This window comes from Moschus berezovskii, chromosome 1 (genome assembly GCF_049115385.1).
Source record: "Moschus berezovskii isolate FMDL1 chromosome 1, NW_MosBer_1.0, whole genome shotgun sequence".
NCBI classification, from domain to species: Eukaryota; Metazoa; Chordata; class Mammalia; order Artiodactyla; family Moschidae; genus Moschus; species Moschus berezovskii.
The window spans coordinates 4,265,905-4,285,872 of NC_142460.1; the positions used below are offsets into that span (position 1 = coordinate 4,265,905).

General features: G+C 48.6%; 1 protein-coding gene across 4 annotated transcripts in view; it reads left to right on the forward strand.

The window, feature by feature from the left end:
* The window catches only part of DIP2A (DIP2 acetate--CoA ligase A), a 119,202-nt gene extending 99,234 nt beyond the window's left edge, over positions 1 to 19,968 (forward strand). For all 4 annotated transcript variants that reach the window (XM_088834954.1, XM_055415861.2, XM_055415879.2 and 1 more), the window contains 6 exons: positions 1,619 to 1,680; positions 2,476 to 2,533; positions 4,488 to 4,562; positions 4,845 to 5,019; positions 5,499 to 5,622; positions 9,234 to 19,968. In XM_088834954.1, the coding sequence (XP_088691080.1) occupies positions 1,619 to 1,680; positions 2,476 to 2,533; positions 4,488 to 4,562; positions 4,845 to 5,019; positions 5,499 to 5,622; positions 9,234 to 9,486 (747 nt within the window). In that variant the 3' untranslated portion in view covers positions 9,487 to 19,968. The remainder of the gene's footprint in view (positions 1 to 1,618; positions 1,681 to 2,475; positions 2,534 to 4,487; positions 4,563 to 4,844; positions 5,020 to 5,498; positions 5,623 to 9,233) is intronic.

Genomic DNA, 19,968 nt, shown 5'->3' on the forward strand with positions numbered 1-19,968 from the left:
TTTAGAAGAGATTCTGTTCTTAATGAACAAAGGCTTATTTGGACAAAGCACCAGTTGTTTTTGAACAGTGACAGTTACCGAGAGGAATTTATAAGCTGGATACAGTATGCAACTAATATTCTAAAGCAAGATTTAAGTTATTGTTTTGTAAGACATCTGGCAGTTTTAAATGGAAACATTAATGAGTGTGATAATTTATATTGCCCTAAATTCATTCTTGAAACACTGGGGTGTTTTCCTTTTTAAAAGGAAACGAAGTTTCAGAACCGCTCACCGCAGCGGTGCTGTTCTGCTTCTTCGGGGGACTGGGGCTCTTTCCCAGGTTTCTGGCTGGTGTCTCCATCCCACCTCCTTTCTCAGATGCATTGCATGCACCTGCTCCCACATTGAGGGTTGTTGGGTGGAAAGGCCTCGGGAGAACCACAGCCCCTTGTCCCCCAGCCCCGGTCCTGACCAGTGCCCGCTGGGCGCAGGGCGTGTCTGGACCGGGGAGATCAGCGTCCTGTTATCCAGGTGCTCCTGGGACACCCTCTCCACAGTATAGATGGCCGACCGTCCAGGTCTCGCTTGGACCCTTAATGAGTGGCCGGAGGAGGTGGAGGGGTCCCTCGGGAGAGCCCTCCTGATGTGGATGGTGCGACTGCTGGCGTGGGGCTGGTGGTGTAAGCGCAGCCCTGCTGTCCGCTCAGTGTCTGGGAGCCGGGTCCTCCTTCCCGGAAGCGTCGGCAGGAGCCTGGCTGCTGCTCTGTGCGCTTCGAGAAGCCGTGATGCATTTTGCTCTCTCAGCTCCTTCCTCACGTGCCTCTGCTCTCTGTTTGTGTTTCCTGTGGCGTCTCTTCCTTGTCTCGCTCTGCTGGCCTCCTTTGTGTCTGTCAGCCCAACAGGCTGGGAAAGCTGGCTGAGCAGGTATGACCTTGACCTTGACCTCGAGGTGCCTCTGTGCTTCTGTGAGTTCATGTGGCCTCTCGTGGTCTTGCTGCTTTGTAAAACTGAGTTTAAGAGCAGAATATTTTCAGAAGTATTTAGCATTCACAGTCTGCTGCCTCTGGAGGAAGAGCCATCTTCGTTCCAGGGCAGACATCGGTGATGTTGTCTGGCATCGCCAGAGAATGGTGTTGGGGCGGAGTGTCTGTGTGGTTTGATGTTCAGTGTCTAACAGAAGGGATGTGCTGTCCTCTGTCAGGGCCAACGTCAGGTGTCAGGTGAGAGGAGTAGAGTGGGAACATCGCTGAATGTCCTGCTGAGGCCTCGCCCCTGGAGGGGCCTCACTGTGCTCAGCCCTTAGGAGAATTAGGTCTGAGCAAGCACGGCTCAAGGGACATGCCCCCAAACACACAGTGGTGTTTTCTCAGGGACCCGTGGGAATAGAAGTTCTCGGGACTGAAATGTGAGATTGTTTGACTTGATCTCTCCCTTCAGTGCTAGGGGAGGTTTCCCGCCATGTCAGCAAGTCTTGTAGGTGTTTGGAGGAAAGCAGACAGCTGCTGGGGGCAGAGCAGTTGCCTTCCCGCCCCGACCCTCACCCCCTGACTGGGAGGAGCTGTGCCTGTGTGCATGCCACACCCCTGGAAACGATGGGCGTGAGGTTTGAGTGGACGTTCCTCTGCTCCCCTTACAGGGCACGGCCGGCCCAGACCCCACAACTGTCTATGTGGACATGAGGGCACTGCGCCATGACAGGTAACCGCCCCCAGCCCCCATCAGCCTGGGCCTCCCCTCCTCACCGTGCCCTTCCTTTTTAAAGAACGTTGCTTTATCTGTCTGTTGGCTGCGCTGGGTCTTCGCTGCAGCGCTCAGCCTTCTCGCTGCAGTGGCTGCTCTAGTTGCAGAGCACAGGCTCTAGGCGCTGGAGTCAGTAATTGTGGCACATGGTCTTAGTAGCCCCTCGGCATGTGGGACCTTCCCGAACCAGGGGCCGAACCCATGGCCCCTGTATGGGCAGGAGGATTCTTAACCCCTGGACCGCAGGGAAGTCTCACCATGTCTTCCTTTAATCAGTCATTCCCACCACCAGGAGGGGAATGACCTTCCAAGAGTGACCGAGCATTTGACATTTGGATTTTTATGGGTAAAAAACACGAAGACCCGTCTCCAGGCAGGATGTAGGCATCCTGTCAGCAGATGTGTCCTGGGGGCCCCACTGTGTGTGCCTGGAGGTCTGGGTCCCTCCCAGCTTTAGAGCCAGATCCTGGTTCTGATCCTCACATTCAGCTTGAGGGAAGCCATGGTGGAGCTTCCTGGAGGGCGAGGCCAGCTGGCCAGGGGCTCCTGTCCTGAGCGCTGCTGGTTGAGCCAGGCACCTGAAGTCACTGTCCTGAGGTCACTGCAAGGTCATGATCAAAGGCTGAAGGCTTGGCTGTCGTCACGGGACTGGCCGTCACAGTGCCAATCGATTCTGATTACCTTATGAGGCGCTTTCCTTAGAGACTGTTGTCTGTGTAGTCAATTTTATCTGTTTCCCTTGTTCATTTGTAGGGTCCGTCTGGTGGAACGGGGTTCTCCACACAGCCTGCCACTGACTGAGTCCGGAAAGGTAGTGGTGTGGGGCTTGGCTTCCAGCTTATGTCCCCTGAGGTCCGGCTGGCCTCACCTCCTTGCATACACACACACATACATACACACTCGCACACAGACACACATACACACACATACTCACATGCATTCACACAATCATACATATACACGCTCACACACACACATACTCACATATAGACACACACATACACAGACGCATACAAACACAGGCACACTCACATACACTCACACATCCATACACATACACATTCACACACACACATACATGCACACACTCTCACACACTCTTTGCATCTTTCTGTCCGCATCTGCGCTTCAGCCCAGATGCGGACCTCAGGTGCAGGCCTGCAGGAACTGCACTTCTGGGTCTCAAGGCCCTGGTGCCTGTGTGCGGCCTGGAGCAGCCCACTGGGGCCTGCAAGAGCTGCTCCCCTGACAGCCAGGCAGTGTCCCCAGTGGCAGTTCACCATTAAAGCAGTCCAGGTCTGGTTTGACTGCAGGAGCTGTGTCAGGGGCTTAGGTGGTGGGGCCGTGAAGACTACCCAAGGACACCCAGGGAACAACTGTGGGCCACCATGAGAGCTCAGCAGACATAGACTCAGGAGAACAGGCGTCTTCAGAACCAGGGGAGGTTCGGAGGAAGGAAGAAGGCTCCCAGGAGCGGTCGGGCAGGGTGAAGGGGGAGGGACTTGAGGGGGATGCGCGGCAGAGCAGAGCCAGCACAGCCCCCAGCCCTGCTTACACACGCTGTGCACGTGCCTGCCTCTCAGGAGGCAGGGCATGCCCAGAGAGGGACAGGGCAGTGGAGGCAGCACCGAACGAGCCCAGGTGAGTGTGGGAAAGGAGCTGGTAGAGGCTGTGCACCCCCCGAGGGCGGCCCCAGAGGAGGAACAGGGGCGTGAGGAGCAGGCCCAGCTGGTGTGAAGGTCCTGGGACTGCAGAGAGGCCAGTGTTGCTGGAGCCTCACGGAGTGGGGGAGAGAAGGGAGAGTGTGGGTGTCAGAGGGAGGGCATGGGGGCTGGAGATGGTCCCGGGCTCCCCCACCCTTCCCTGGGTGCACAGACATGTCCCACTGCAGTCTGCGTTGTCCTCTCTGCAAACATGCTGGTTTTTCTCAAAGCGGTTCTTAATTCTTTCTGGTGCATTTTTATTTCCTATCACACGTGGCTCTGCACTCGGTTCTGATGGACTCCCCACCCCCCGCCCCTGCCCCATATTTCTCTGTTACAATAACTTGGGCCTGATGGACTGGGGTTCTGGGAAGAGCTCTGGGTCCTCAGGGTCCAGGTTGGTAACACAGGGAGAGGTCAGAAGCTCAGCAGCATCCCGTGGGCAACAGAGCCCAACCACCTTTCCATGACCCCTTGCCTGTCCCCCACCTGCTGGAAATCTGCGCCATCATCTGTTTTACACCCAGGGAAACTAAGGACACAGAATAGGTATCCAGAAGCAGCCAGGTGGTCAGTCCCAGGTCCACTGGGGCCCCCCAGGTAAGGGTGCTGGACATGAAGCACCCTCCCCCAGCCCTCTCCACAGTCTCTGGTGGGCACGGAGCCCCAAGTCTGGGGGCAGGAATGCCTCTTGGTGGCCAGGTTTCCTTCCAGAACCGGAAACTCTGGGGCTGGGTGGGGGCCCAGCCAAGCTGTGTTTGGACTCCCTGCCCTCAAGAGCCCTGACAGGGGCCTCAGGGAAAGAGCCTCTCCTCCCCTCTCAACATCCAGAATAGAGTTCATTCTCAGGAGCTGGATGATTTTGCTAAGATTCACAATTTATTTTTATTTATTAAAATCTCTTAATTCTGTTAAAATTCAGTCAGATTCAGGTCGACTTCTGAACCTGGGCATGCCCGTGTATGAGTCACATCCTTTAGATCTGCTTTGAAGGGCGTTGTTTTTGCCGCTCTTGCATCAGGAGGGCCACGCTCCCTCTGACAAGCATGGTTCTCCTTCCAGATTCTCCCTGGAGTGAAGGTCATCATCGCCCACACGGAGACCAGAGGGCCCCTGGGAGACTCGCACCTAGGGGAGGTGAGGATGGGGACCCCACCTCTCGCTGGCCCCTGGGTGTGCATGCAGGTTGCTCCCAGTTCTTTCTTTGCAATGAACTGTGTGCATTGCAGTCCTGCAGCTGTCACTCAGGGGTCCAAGGAGGGGAACGGTTTGTTTGGAGGAGAGACGTCTTTGCTCTCTGGGCCTCTGCTGTGACTTAGTTCAAGCCCCTTCCCCTTGCCCCGCTGTGTGCTGCCATGTCTTGGGACACACAGTGCCTGGCACTTGTGATGACCGACCCCCTTGTGCTCTGGGCCTCAGATCTGGGTGAGCAGCCCCCACAATGCCACTGGCTACTACACAGTCTACGGGGAGGAGGGCCTCCACGCCGACCACTTCAGCGCCCGGCTGAGTTTTGGAGACACCCAGACCGTTTGGGCAAGGACTGGCTTCCTGGGCTTCCTTCGGAGGACAGAGCTCACCGACGCCAGCGGAGGTGAGGGGTCCTATGCAGTGCTCACCTCCAGTCCTGGGGCCACCACGGCCAGGAGCCCATACAGGAAGTGTCTTGGGACCTCTTGCCAACTCACCTCACCCCTTCCTAGGAGCTGGTTTCTTTAGGTGCTCTGATACGGTTTCTCTGGAGTTGTTCCTTTTCCTTCACTGTTCCTGGATCCTGGCCTCTGCTGAGGGTGTGGGGGTGCTGGGTGTAGGCTGTTGGGCCCCCCAGGCAGAACCATGGGCACGTCTCACCAGCCATGTATCAGGGCCTCCCCGTACATTCCCCCAAGGTCACGGAGCCCACGGGCACAGCAGCCTGGCCAGATGCAGTCAGAACTTTGGGAGCCCCTGTAGCCGCTGCCTTGTCTCCGAGATAGTAGAAGTTGTTGTTCGGTACTCTGAACACGTGGGTGCGCACGGCAGGAGGCTTCAGCACGGGAGCCATGCTGAGGTGGTGAACTGTGCCATCTGCAGAGCGACATGATGCGCTGTACGTGGTGGGGTCTCTGGATGAGACGCTGGAGCTGAGGGGCATGCGCTACCACCCCATCGACATCGAGACGTCTGTGATCCGTGCGCACAGGAGCATCGCTGAATGGTGAGGGCCCGGGGGACCAGCTGGCAGCTCCCGCGCAGTCGTTCACATGTGGGCAGCCACCTCTTCTCCAGGAGCAGACCCTAGACACACTCTGCGAGTCATGCACCAGAGACCCCTTGTTTGGGTTTGCTTGGTTTTTCCTCTTCTCTTAATCAGTCTTAGACTAAGAGTCTGTCCCCAGATGCACAGGCAAAATGTGAGCACCCCACAGTTACTCTGAAGTGCCTCTGCGTTTACATGGATTTCGTAATTTAAATGGTCAAGACGCATGATTTCCTTACTTTGTAGGGAGGTTGCATTGGGAGAAGTACAGCTTTCAATATCAAATAATATTCTTGATTCTTGCTGTTCAGTTGCCAGGTTGAATCTGACTGTTTGTGACCCTCTGGACTGCACACTCCAGGCTTCTATGTCCTCCACTAACTCCTAGAGTGTGCACACACTCATGTCCATTGAGTTGGTGATGTCATCCAACCACCTTGTCCTCTGTAGCCCCTTTCTCCTCCTGCCCTCGTTCTTTCCCAGAATCGGGGTCTTTTTTCATTGAGTGAGCTCTTCACATCAGGTGGCCAAAATATTGGAGTTTCAGCTTCAGCATCAGTCCTTCCAGTTGAAACCGGTTCTGATGTGATGTAGCCTTGGAGTGTAGGCATACTTGAACTCATGGCTCTTGTGAGGAGAAAAATTCCCTCACGAGCCAGACAGATAATAGAGACCACTTGAGCAGAGAAGACTTCCAACGTAGACATCAGAAGTGGGTAGAGATAGTACCCACGTTGTTAACTTGAGTAGAAAATTATATACTTTTCAGTTGGCTGCTAAGAATAGGTAAAAAGAATATCTCAAGATTGTAAAAGTTCCACCAGACCCTTCCCCAAGGCATCCTGAGATAACTTCAGTTCGTGATTAGCCAGAAGGAACAAGTTCCTATTGAGGAGGAAAGCATACCTTTAAGCAAGATATTGTTGCTATATAATTATTAACATGGTGCCTGCATAACTGCTAAGATAAAAGAATTCGGACCTCATCCATGAGAGGCCTTGGATTACTTATCAACCTGGCTGAAGTTAACTATATCACAATGAGTATTCAGGGTTGATTTCTTTTAGCATTGACTGGTTTGATCTCCTTGCTGTCCAAGGGACTCTCAAGAGTCTTCTCCAGCACCACAGTTAGAAATCATCAATTCTTCGGTGCTCAGCCTTCTTTATGGTCCAACTCTCACATCTGTATATGACTACTGGAAAAACCACAGCTTTGACTATACAGACCTTTGTTGGCAAAGCGATGTCTCGATTTTTTAATATGCTGTCTAGGTTTATCATAGCTTTCCTTCCAAGGAGCAAGTGTCTTTCCATTTCATGGCTGCTATGATTTTGGAGCCCAAGAAAATACAGGCTGTTACTGTTCCCACTTTTCCCCCTTCTATTTGCCATGAAGTGATGCCAAAGCCTTTGACTGTGTGGATCACAATAAACTGTGGAACATTCTGGAAGAGATGGGAATACCAGACCACCTGACCTGCCTCTTGAGAAACCTATATGCAGGTCAGGAAGCAACATTTAGAACTGGACATGGAACAACAGACTGGTGCCAAATAGGAAAAGGAGTACGTCAAGGCTGTATATTGTCACCCTGCTTATATAATTTATATGCAGAGTACATCATGAGGAACACTGGGCTGGAAGAAGCACAAGTTGGAATCAAGATTGCCGGGAGAAATATCAATAATCTCAGATACGCAGATGACACCACCCTTATGGCAGAAAGTGAAGAGGAACTAAAAAGCCTCTTGATGAAAAAGAGGAGAGTGAAAAAGTTGGCTTAAAGCTCAACATTCAGAAAACTAAGATCATGGCATCCAGTCCCATCACTTCATGGGAAATAAGATGTGGAAACAGTGTCAGACTTTATTTTTTTGGGCTCTAAAATCACTGCAGATGCTGATTGCAGCCATGAAATTAAAAGACACTCCTTGGAAGGAAAGTTATGACCAACCTAGACAGCACATTAAAAAGCAGAGACATTACTTTGCCAACCAAGGTCCATCTAGTCAAGGCTATGGTTTTTCCTGTGGTCATGTATGGATATGAGAGTGGAACTGTGAATAAAGCTGATCACTGAAGAATTGATGCTTTTGAACTGTGGTGCTGGAGAAGACTCTTGAGAGTCCCTTGGACTGCAAGGAGATCCAACCAGCCCATTCTAGAAGGGTTCAATCCTGGGTGTTCATTGGAAGGACTGATGCTGAAGCTCAAACTCCATACTTTGGCCACCTGATGTGAAGAACTGACTCATTTGAAAAGACCCTGATGCTGGGCAAGATTGAAGGCAGGAGGAGAAGGGGACGACAGAGAATGAGATGGCTGGATGGCATCACCGACTCAATGGATGTGAGTCTGAGTGAATTGCGGGAGTTGGTGATGGACAGGGAGGCCTGGCATGCTGTGATTCATGCGATCGCAAAGAGTCAGACCCGACTGAGTGACTGAACTGAACTAATGGGATCAGATATCATGATCTTAGTTTTTTGAATATTGAATTTTAAGCCAGCTTCTTTACTCTCTTCCTAACCCTGACCCATCTGGTTCCATCAGTTCATGGCAAATCAGAGGGGAAAAAATGGAAGCATTAACAGATGCTTCCTCCTTTGAGGGAAAGCCGACAAAGGTCTATATAGTCAGAACTATGGTATGGAAAGAATGACTCATTAGAAAAGACTCTGATGCTGGGAAAGATTAAGGGCAGAAGGAGAAGAGGGTGGCAGAGGATGAGATGGTTAGATGGCATCACCAACTCAGTGGACATGAGTTTGAGCAAATGCTGGGAGATAGTGAAGGACAGGGAAGCCTGCTGTACTGCAGAGCAAGGGGTCACAAAGAGTTGGACACGACTTAGGGACTGAACAACAACAACTGCATTCGGACTCTGGCTGACTATAAGGACTACTCCATTTCTTCTGAGGGACTCTTGCCCACAGTAGTAGATACGGTGGTCATCTGAATTAAATTCACCCATTCCCCTCCCTTTTAGTTTGCTGATTCCTATGGTGTCAGTGTTCACTCTTGCCATCTCCTGCTTGACCACTTCCTATTTACCTTGATTCATGGACCTAACATTCCGAGTCTCTGTGCAATATTGTTCTTTCATCAGATGTTACTCTCACCCCAGACACATCCACAATTGAGCTTCATTTCCACTTTGGCCCACTGCTTTATTCTTTCTGGAGCTCTTAGTGACTGCCCTCTGCTCTTCCCCGTATTAGACCTTCCGACCTGGAAGGGCTCATCTTCTGGTGTCATATCTTTTTGCCTTTTCATACTGTCCCTAGGGTTCTCTAGGCAAGAATGCTAAAGAGGATTGGTTCTCCAGTGGACCAATTTTTGTCGGATTTGTCTTCATTCTTAGCGAGAACTTTAATTAGAATAGATATTCTGATAAAACACACTCAGCCAAACCTTTGAATTGTAACTGACTTGAGCAGAGGATGACATCAGTGAACCTACTTCAGTGTGTTTCAGTGGTCTCTGTCTGACATCATGTCCTGTGTGTCCTTGGCCCCTGAAGCCAGCTCCCAGCCCCATGTGACACCGTTCGCCTTCTCCCTGCAGTGCCGTGTTCACCTGGACCAACCTGCTGGTGGTTGTGGTGGAGCTGGATGGGCTGGAGCAGGACGCGCTGGACCTGGTGGCCCTGGTGACAAACGTGGTGCTGGAGGAGCACCACCTGGTGGTGGGCGTGGTGGTCATCGTGGACCCGGGTGTCATCCCCATCAACTCCCGTGGGGAGAAGCAGCGCATGCACCTGCGTGACGGCTTCCTAGCCGACCAGCTGGACCCCATCTACGTGGCCTACAACATGTGAGCCTGCTCAGCCCCGACCAGCTGGACCCCATCCACGTGGCCTACAACACGTGAGCCCGCTCAGCCCTGACCAGCTGGACCCCATCCACATGGCCTACAACATGTGAGCCCGCTCAGCACCGACCAGCTGGACCCCATCCACGTGGCCTACAACACGTGAGCCCGCTCAGCCCTGACCAGCTGGACCCCATCCACATGGCCTACAACATGTGAGCCCGCTCAGCACCGACCAGCTGGACCCCATCCACATGGCCTACAACACGTGAGCCCGCTCAGCCCTGACCAGCTGGACCCCATCCACGTGGCCTACAACATGTGAGCTGCTCAACCCCGACCAGCTGGACCCCATCCACATGGCCTACAACACGTGAGCTCACTCAGCCCCAGCCCAAGAGGGGCCTCGCGAGCCATCGGAGGGGCTGGGGTACATCTGCAGCCCCTGGGGAGAGGGCCCCAGGCTCCTGAGCACAGGGCCCCACCCATGCGCTTACATACCCATCTCATTCTAGACACCATTCCTGAATTACTCAGAACCTTTTACTCATCTGGGACGTTTACAGAAATGTGAATGTTCGTACTGCAGCAGGTGGTTTGACTGGGGAAGAGGCCTGGTGCAGGCCCTGCAGGTGCTGTAGGTATGGTCCTCTGCTATGAGTTTGCACTTTTTTAGGCTAAAAATATAGTTCTCGATTTTAAAAATTCAACTCTATACCATTTCAAATGACAAAGTCATACTTAGAATTTATGCCAGAAGGAATTTGAGGCCCAGGGACAGCTGCTGCAGTTCTGATTCACAGGGAAGAGCCAAATACAGAAAGGCTGGTGGGCAGGGCACGAACCCCACCCCCGACCTGCTCCTGGCCCCAGACCAGGCTCATGCGCACACACTTCCTCTCTGAACATGGGTATGCCGGCTGCCAGCCTAGGTCATTGCTAACCCTTGACAGGGCCCATCAGGTGAGCAGCTGTTCAGAAAGATAAAGGCACGCTGAGTTTTAAACCTCTTTCTGAGTTTCTGACTTCTTGCTGTTGAGCTGAAGTGCTGGTTTTCATGACCACAGTATAGGATCTTCTCACTGTCCAAAAGTGTACTGAGTTACTGTTTTTCTTCCACATCAGCAGATGTGGACTCACCGGTGGGCTGAGGTTTACACGTGCGGTGGAACAGCCCAGGGCCCGGGAGAACTTTGCTGGCCACTGTCGCATCTTGAGTTGTGTGCCTGTAAAATTTGGCCAAATCATGTTCACTTATTTTATTTGAACTCGACTAAACTGAGTGATATATTATAGTAAATCTAAATCAGAGAACATGAAATCCTTTAGATACTTCTAAGAATTTGAAGTGAAGCTCGAATCTAAGACAGAGTATTTTTGTATCACTAAAAAAAATGTGTTCCGAGTTGTCAGGGACTGCGGTTCAGAAAGTTTATGAATCCCATGCTTCCTTGAAACAGCCAGGTTTTTCTGGAATTAGCCTGAATCAGTGCCTAACAGTTGTTAATTCTTTACCATTTAAAATTCTCCACCAGAAAGGCCTGGCTGACTGGGCTGACTCACACATCTAACTCTTTCTTGGCTACAAGTAGCTTGTGCTTAGTAGCTCTTGGTGTGCAGTGTGGTCTGTAAGAACATACTGGAATTGAACAGTCCTTGTGTAATTATGTATATAATGTGTGTAACTTATTGTTTGACATACAGAGGTTCTAGCAGTGGACTAATGGATATTCCTCATAACAGAATGGCCTGTAGGAGCCCTTTATGTTGTCATTTTATAGCAACAGGCATTGTAAAATTTTTGTATTGAAAGGTAAGTGGCAGTAAGACACATCTTGTAAATTAAGATTTTAAGAAGCATTAAAATGTTTTAAAATGACTCTCTGGGAATACTGTATGTCAGAGAAAATTTTTATATCATTATGTTAATAAAAGTTATGGACTGTTTGTAATTCTGCCATTTGAAATGTGTGAAAAGGTTTTTAAAATTACCCCAAATAGCAGGTATTTTATTATGCATTTTTCTTTGCTGAATATAGAAGCATTTATGCTGCAGCATAAAATCTACAAAGCACATTAACATATAAAGAATAAAATTTAAATCTCCCATAATCCTACCTCTTGTTTATGATAGTATGTTAGTATTTGATGTAAATCCTTTCCAGGTTTTATTTTTTTCTTTAAAAAAACACTTTTACAAAATTAGGTCAGTAATATACTTTTATAATCAGCTTTTGTACTTAATAAATTAGACTTTTAACCTGTTACATATATTCTTCTACATGTTTTAACAACTGTGTCACACGGCGGGTGGGGGCAGCTTGTCCTCACAGACTCTGTCAGCATCCTTTCAGCCCCGCTGCCATGAGCCTCCTCACAGGTGCATCTTCATACACATGGCCTGCCTGGGGCTCAGCTCTGATGGGGTGAAGCTTTGGGCACTCCATCCTTGGAAGGGCACAGGGCCGAGTGGAGAGGCTGTTCCTGGGAATCTGAGCGCGCTGGCAATAAAAGAATGAGTCCCTGTCAGTCAAATAAGTGTCCTGTCTAGTGGTGCTGTGTATGTCTTCATGTGTTTGTGGTCATTTTACTTTCTCATTTGATGTGTTTTACTTGGCAGTTGTTATTGTGCGCAAGGGTTGTTTTGTTTTGTTTTTTTAATTGATTTGTAGGGGTCAGTTTTTGTTAAGGATCAGAACCTTGTATAATCCATTCTTTTCCTACTGGGCCATTTGTATCTTGATTCTCTGTTTTTATTTTTAATTGAAGGATAACTGCTTTACAATATTGCGTTCTGCTTGTTTTTTTAAATGTACTGATTATTTCGTGCAAACTAAGGTTACTTGTGCTTAATTTCAGATTATGAATGTAGCTGACTTGTTTCAGAGAGATTGTCCCAGGATGGTCAGCTCAACCCTCTGGGGAACGACTCACCTCCTGTGTTTGCCTCTTCCTGCCAGAGTCTGCCGGAGTCAGACCCTCTCGCCAGGGCCTCTCCCCGAGAGCAAGTGTTGCTGGCGAACCATGCACATGGTGCGTGCTGGTGCAAAGAGAAGAGAGGAGCATTCTCTTTCCACCTGAGATCACGCTGCATGAGTTTTAGGCCTTGAGTTAAAGAAGAAACACTTTCTCTACACTGGATGCAGTAACAGTGCAATAACGCCGTGTATGGCATTTGTCCTCTTTCCTCTCATGCTCATTCGGCTTCCCAGGTGGCACTGGTGGTGAAGAACATGCCTGCCGATGCAGGAGCCATAAGAGAAGTGGGTTTGATCGCTGGGTCAGGAAGATCTCCTGGAGTAGGAAATGGCAGCCCACTCCAGTATTCTTGCCTGGAAGATCCCATGGATAGAGGAGCCTGGCTGGCTACAGTCCATAGGGTCGCAAAGGGTCGGACTCAACTGAAACTACTTAGCACTCTTCATACTCATTTTCAGTAATGAAGAATTCTTTTAAAAGGTAACTATATGCAAAACTTCAAAACCTCTTTATGTTCAAGAGCAATCATCTTTAAACTGTCTGAGCAGGTAGCTGGACCACCCTCCCCACATGGGAAGTCTGAGAGCCTGCAGCCTCACCCAGGTGAGCGCAGTCCCTTCCTCACCTCGATTCCCCCCTTCCCCCACTCCTACTTCCCTACGTCCAGCGGTGCCCTTCAGGTTCAGTGTGAGAGCCATTCCACATGAGTCATGAGATATTTTGGAAGTATTTGCCAGGGCCATATGAGGCAAGAAACTGAGGAATTAACCCTTAGTTTTAAGTGCCAGCTAGGTGAGGGCAACTTACTCCTCAGGCTCTCATATCTACTAAAGAGCCACATGGCATGAGCGTTCATTGCAGATGCCACAAGACTAAAGTTGAGAAAGGGCCACAAGGGGCCAGAGGAAGCTTTGGGGAGGAGGGAGCACAGGTGTAGTGCTGCCTATTGCCACTGCAGCAGCAGCAAGCTGGACCTCCAGGTGTGCACCTAGGTGCTGCAGTGACGCCCAGGGGAGCAGAGGAGAAAGGCCATCTGGAGGCCGTTGTGCTGCGATGGAGTGGGACACAAGTTCAAACACAGTGGTTAGCATTTGCTTTACATTAGAAGGTAAAGAAAGAACGTCAACTTCTGGCATGATGAGCTGAGAAGCTCTGTGGACATGCTAACCAGCAAAATGGATGAAAATTTAATTTTAAGCTTTTGGAAATGGTCGTAAGAGCATATACAACAAATGAAGAAACATCTAAATAAAAATAAGTCTGTTGTTTGAACCAAGACTGTTCCTTCCCTCCAACCTCTCAGCTGAGCCAAGCAGAAAATCTACTGCACACAGGTGGAGCCAGGAACACAGGCTTCTGTCCCACTGGTTATCTGTTGGTACATATATGTTCTGGGTGACAGCAGATGAGAGACAACACACTCTGTTCTTCTCTAGTGGATGGAGTTTCCACCTTGGGCAAATGATTCTAACTATACAGGGTGCCGGGTGCTCTTCCAGCTAGTGAGATGGGAGGAACATAGTGCTTCTAACTATACAGGGCCCAGGTGCCCTTCCAACTCTTGAGGACAAAGGGCCTCCAAGTAACAGGGTCCTGGGTGCCCTTCCAGTTCATGAGATGGGGAAGAGACAACTGGGAAGACCTCAGGCTACTGACTCCCGCTCCACTGAACATTTAGCTCCTGAAGCCGGGGAGTCACCTAGATACACGGGAGCCACTGTTCTCGCTCCAGGGCCCAAAACCCTGCTCAGACATCTTCCTTTTGGGAGAAGCAAGCTATAAAACAGGCAGCTCCTCACCTCTTGTAAAAGTGCAGACTTTCTTTGCACCACAGCATGGAGGAGGTCAGTCAGAAGGGCACTCTTGAAAGCAGTACAAATGTGGTGAGAGGCAGTTGGGAGGAGGTTCATAGAGTCAATGAAGACAGACTGAATTACAGGCCAACTAGTTTGCAAGAGAACCAGGGGAGGAGACAGCCAGGAAGAGCCCTCCTGAGAACAAACTTCAAACTCTGACCGTGGGAACTCTCTCTTCTGTAAATCCTGAGTTAGGTTGTTAGGCTATAGAGCAGTTTTTGCCCCCAGAGCATTGCTGACAACAGTAGAGCAATCAGCTGGGAATGGATGGAGCTTCAGATTTGAGTGTGGTCAGGGAAAGAGAGTGGAGATCGCTGCAATAACCACTGTCATTTCAGGATGACTTCAAGAAGCAACAGTTATAATTGGACGTGGTTCCAAACTGGGAAAGGAGTACATCAAGGCACTATATTGTCACTGCTTATTTTCCTTATATGCTGAGTACATCATGCGAAATGCTGGGCTAGATGAAGCACAAGCTGGAATCAAGACTGCCAGGAGAAATATCAATAACCTCAGATATGCAGATGACACCACCCTTATGGCAGAAAATGAAGAACTAAAGAGCCTCTTGATGAAAGAGGAGAGCGGAAAAGCTGGCCTAAAATTCACCATTCAAAAAAACTAAGATCATAGCATCCAGTCCCATCACTTCATGGCAAATAGATGGGGAACCAATGGAAACAGTGACAGCTTTATTTTCTTGGGCTCCAAAATCACTGCAGATGGTGATTGCAGCTATGAAATTAAAAGACGCTTACTCCTTGGAAGAAAAACTATGACCGACCTAGACAGCATATTAAAAAGCAGAGATATTACTTTGCCGACAAAGGTCTGTCTATTCAAAGCTATGTTTTTTTCCAGTAGTCATCAGTGGATGTGAGAGTTGTACCATAAAGAAGGCTGAGCATCGAAGAGTTGATGCTTTTGAACTGTGGTGGTCACTCGCCACAACTACAGAAAGCCCACGAGCAGCAATGAAGACCCAGCGCAGCCAAAAGGTAAATTTTTAACAAGGATGATTAGAGCTCAAAAAAAGTCAAGTAAGTAAATAGATATGAGACACACAGAAAACAAAAAGTGAAACGCTAGAGGTAAATCCAACTATATCAATAATAACAGTAAATGTGAGTGGGTTAAACAATTCATTCAAAAGGCAGTTTTTTCAGACTCTGTGTGTGTAGGTGCATTACCCTAATATATGCTATTAAAAAGGCATGTTGTAGATTCAAAGATACAAATAGATGGAAAGTAAAAGACTGGAAGTATATATTTCATGCAGATAGCATGTTTCTTGTATCACAAAGCCATAGTGGCTTTACTAATTTTAGGTAAAATATACTTTAAAACCAAATCAGCAGAAAAAAAAGGGACATTTTATAATGATGAAAGAATCCACCTATCAGAAACACCTAATGATTATAAATACATGTGCACCTCACAAAAGAGCACTGACATAAAGAGAATAAAAGCTGATGGAAAAGAAAGGATGATAGTTGGGACATCAATGCACCATTTTCTACAAGGCATAGAATAACCAGGCAGAACTTCAACAAGAAAATGGAGGAGTTGGACAGCACTGTAAAACCAACCGGAGCTAACAGACACTACAAAACACTCCACCCAAGAAGAGCAGGATGCAGGGTCCTCCCGGTGCTCACAGAACATTCTCCAGGCTAGCTTCTACGTCAGGCAGTAGAGCAAACCTCAGTAAATTCTAAAAGGATGTGGATTACTCATGTATAAAAGATAGGAATCATCAATTCAGTATTCTTGCTTTGAGAACCCCATGAACAGTATGAAAAGTCAAAAAGATAGGACACTGAAAGATGAACTCCCCAGGTTGATAGGTGCCCAATATGCTGCTGGAGATCAGTAGAAAAATAACTCCAGAAAGAATGAAGGGATGGAGCCAAAGCAAAAACAACACCCAGTTGTGGATGGGACTGGTGATAGAGGGAAGGTCCGACCATAAAGGGCAACACTGCATAGGAACCTGGAATGTTAGGTCCATGAATCAAGGCAAATTGGAAGTGGTCAAACAGGAGATGGCAAGAGTGAACATCAACATTCTGGGAATCACTGAACTAAAATGGACTGGAATGGGTGAATTTAACTCAGATGACCATTATATCTACTACTGTGGGCAAGAATCCCTTAGAAGAAATGGGGTAGCCATCATGGTCAACAAAAGAGTCCGAAATGCAGTACTTGGATGCAATCTCAAAAATGACAGAATGATTTCTGTTCATTTCCAAGGCAAACCATTCAATATTACAGTAATCCAGGCCTATGCCCCAACCAGTAATGCTGAAAAAGCTGAAGTTGAACAGTTCTATGAAGACCTACAAGACCTTTTAGAACTAACACCCAAAAAAGATGTCCTAGGAGACTGGAATGCAAAAGTAGGAAGTCAAGAAACACCTGGAGTAACAGGCAAATTTGGCCTTGGAGCACGGAATGAAGCAGGGCAAAGGCTAATAGAATTTTGTCAAGAGAACGCACTGGTCATAGCAAACACCCTCTTCCAACAACACAAGAGAAGACTCTACACATGGACATCACCAGATGGCCAACACCGAAATCAGATTGATTATATTCTTTGCAGCCAAAGATGGAGAAGCTCTATACAGTCAGCAAAAACTAGACCGGGAGCTGACTGTGGCTCAGATCATGAACTCCTTCTTGCCAAATTCAGACTTAAATGGAAGAAAGTGGGGAAAACAACTAGACCATTCAGGTATGACCTAAATCAAATCCCTTATGATTATGCAGTGGAAGTGAGAAATATATTTAAGGGACTAGATCTGATAGAGTGCCTGATGAACTATGGACAGAGGTTCATGACATTGTACAGGAGACAAGAATCAAGACCATCCCCAAGAAAAAGAAACAAAAAAGTAAAATGGCTCTCTGAGAAGGCTTTACAAATAGCTGTGAAAGGAAGAGCAGCGAAAAGCAAAGGAAAGATATACCCGTTTGAATACAGAGTTCCAAAGAATAGCAAGGAGAGACAAGAAAGCCTTCATCAGTGATCAGTGGAAAGAAAGAGGAAAACAATAGAATGGGAAAGACTAGAGATCTCTTCAAGAAAATTAGAGATTCCCAAGGGAACATTTCATGCAAAGATGGGCTTAATACAGGACAGAAATGGTAGGAACCTAACAGAAACAGAAGATATTAAGAACAGGTGGCAAGAATACACAGAAGAACTGTACAAAAAAGATCTTCATGATCCAGATAATCACAATGGTGTGATCACTCACCTAGAGCTAGACATCCTGGAATGTGAAGTCAAGTGGGCCTTACGAAGCATCTCTATGAACAAAGCTAGTGGAGGTGATGGAATTTTAGGAGTTGAGCTATTTCAAATCCTAAAAGATGATGCTGTGAAAGTGCTTCACTCAGTATGCCAGCAAATTTGGAAAAATCAGCAGTGGCCACAAGACTGGAAAAGGTCAGTTTTCATTCCAATCCCAAAGAAAGGCAATGCCAAAGAATGCTCAAACTACCGCACAATTGTACTCATCTCACACGCTAGCAAAGTAATGCTCAAAATTCTCTAAGTCAGGCTTCAACAATATGTGAACCGTGAAATTCCAGATGTTCAAGATGGTTTTAGAAAAGGCAGAGGAAACAGAGATCCAATTGCCAACATCAGCTGGATCATCGAAAAAGCAAGAAAGTTCCAGAAAAACATCTATTTCTGCTTTATTGACTATGCCAAAGCCTTTGACTGTGTGGATCACAATAAACTGGAAAATTCTGAAAGAGATGGGAATACCAGACCACCTGACCTGCCTCTTGAGAAATCTGTATGCAGGTCAGGAAGCAACAGTTATAACTGGACATGGAACAACAAACTGGTTCCAAATAGGAAAAGGAGTACGTCAAGGCTGTATATTGTCACCCTACTTATTTAACTTATATGAGAGTACATCATGAGAAACGCTGGTCTGGAAGAGGCACAAGCTGGAATCAAGATTGCCGGGAGAAATATCAATAACCTCCGATATGCAGATGACACCACCCTAGGGCAGAAAGTGAAGAGGAGCTAAAGAGCCTCTTGATGAAAGTGAAAGAGGAGAGTGAAAGAGTTGGCTTAAAGCTCAACATTCAGAAAACTAAGATTGTGGCATCCGGTCCCATCAGTTCATGACAAGTAGATGGAAAAACAGTGGAAACAGTGCCTGACTTTATTTTTCTGGGCTCTAAAATCACTCCAGATGGTCAACCTAGACAGCATATTAAAAAGCAGAGACATTACTTTGCCAATAAAGGTCCATCTAGTCAAGGTTATGGTTTTTTCCAGTAGTCATGTATGAATGTGAGATTTGGACTATAATGAAAGCTGAACGCTGAAGAATTGATGCTTTTGAGCTGTGGTGTTGGAGAAGGCTCTTGAGAGTCCCCTTGGACTGCAAGGAGATCCAACCAGTCCATCCTAAAGGAGATCAGTCCTGGGTGTTCATTGGAAGGACTGATGCTCAAGCTCAAACTCCATACTTTGGCCACCTGATGTGAAGAACTGACTCATTTGAAAAAGACCCTGATGCTGGCAAGATTAAAGGCAGGAGGAGAAGGGGACGACAGAGAATGAGATGGTTGGATGGCATCACCAACTTGATGGATATGAGTTTGAGTAAGCTTTGGGAGTTTAGTTGGTGATGGACAGGGAAACCTGTTGTGCTGCAGTCCATGGGGTCTCAAAGAGTGGGACATGACTGAGCGACTGAACTGAACCCACCGCTGTCTAGTTCCAGGACTTTTTCATCCCCCAAAGGAAACCTTATCTTCTATGAGTCGCTCCCCCGACCCAGCACCTCTTGCCCGCTGCTTAGGTAGAAATGAATGGAATCATGGAACAGTTTCTCTTTTGTATCTTGCTTCTCTCAAGGCATTTTTTTGTATTTAAAAAATAGATGTAACTAGAAATTTCTGAGACGAGGGCACACCTCTAGGGCTGGGAACACTGCGCCCCCTGAGTGAGAAGGCCGGGTCTTCAGGGCCTGGAAAGCACTTGGAAAACTGCGCGGCTTCTTTCAGCCTGGGGGGCCGCCCCAGCACTCCGTGCCGCACAAAGACCCTCGGAGTTCTGGCCAGGGGCTCTGCCCAATGAGCCTCTCCTCCACTGGACTTCCGATCCATTGTCCTCAGAAGCGTCCTCCCGCCAGACCCCCAGGGCCTGGAGGGAACCCTTCCGGTTCAGTTCGGGCCAGACGCACACCCGCAGGGGTCCTCAGCCCGTAGGGGTCCTCTCCCAGCAGGCCTCGGCATGTAGTCTGTAAAGAGATAGGGTCTCCCATACCTGGAGACCGTCCCTTCCAGCCGCACTGTGATCTGGGACCCGGAAACCCCAGCCTTAGTCCCGGGCGCGGGCCCCACAGGCACACGGCATAGATCCCGAAACCCGGTGATTCCCGAAACTGGTGTCACCAGCCCGACCCCAGGCCGAATTCGGCTTTGAGCTTGTCAAGAACCCAGCAGGGGTGTCGGGGGTGAGGAGGGGACTCTAAAACGAAATCTGTCCTTCCCGAGTGGATAAAGTCTATCCTTCCCGAGCGGATAAAGTCTATCCTTCCCGAGCGGATAAAGTCGGCGATCGAAACCCGGGAGACCAGCGGAGAGCCGGGTTGAGGGCCGCGGAGGACTAG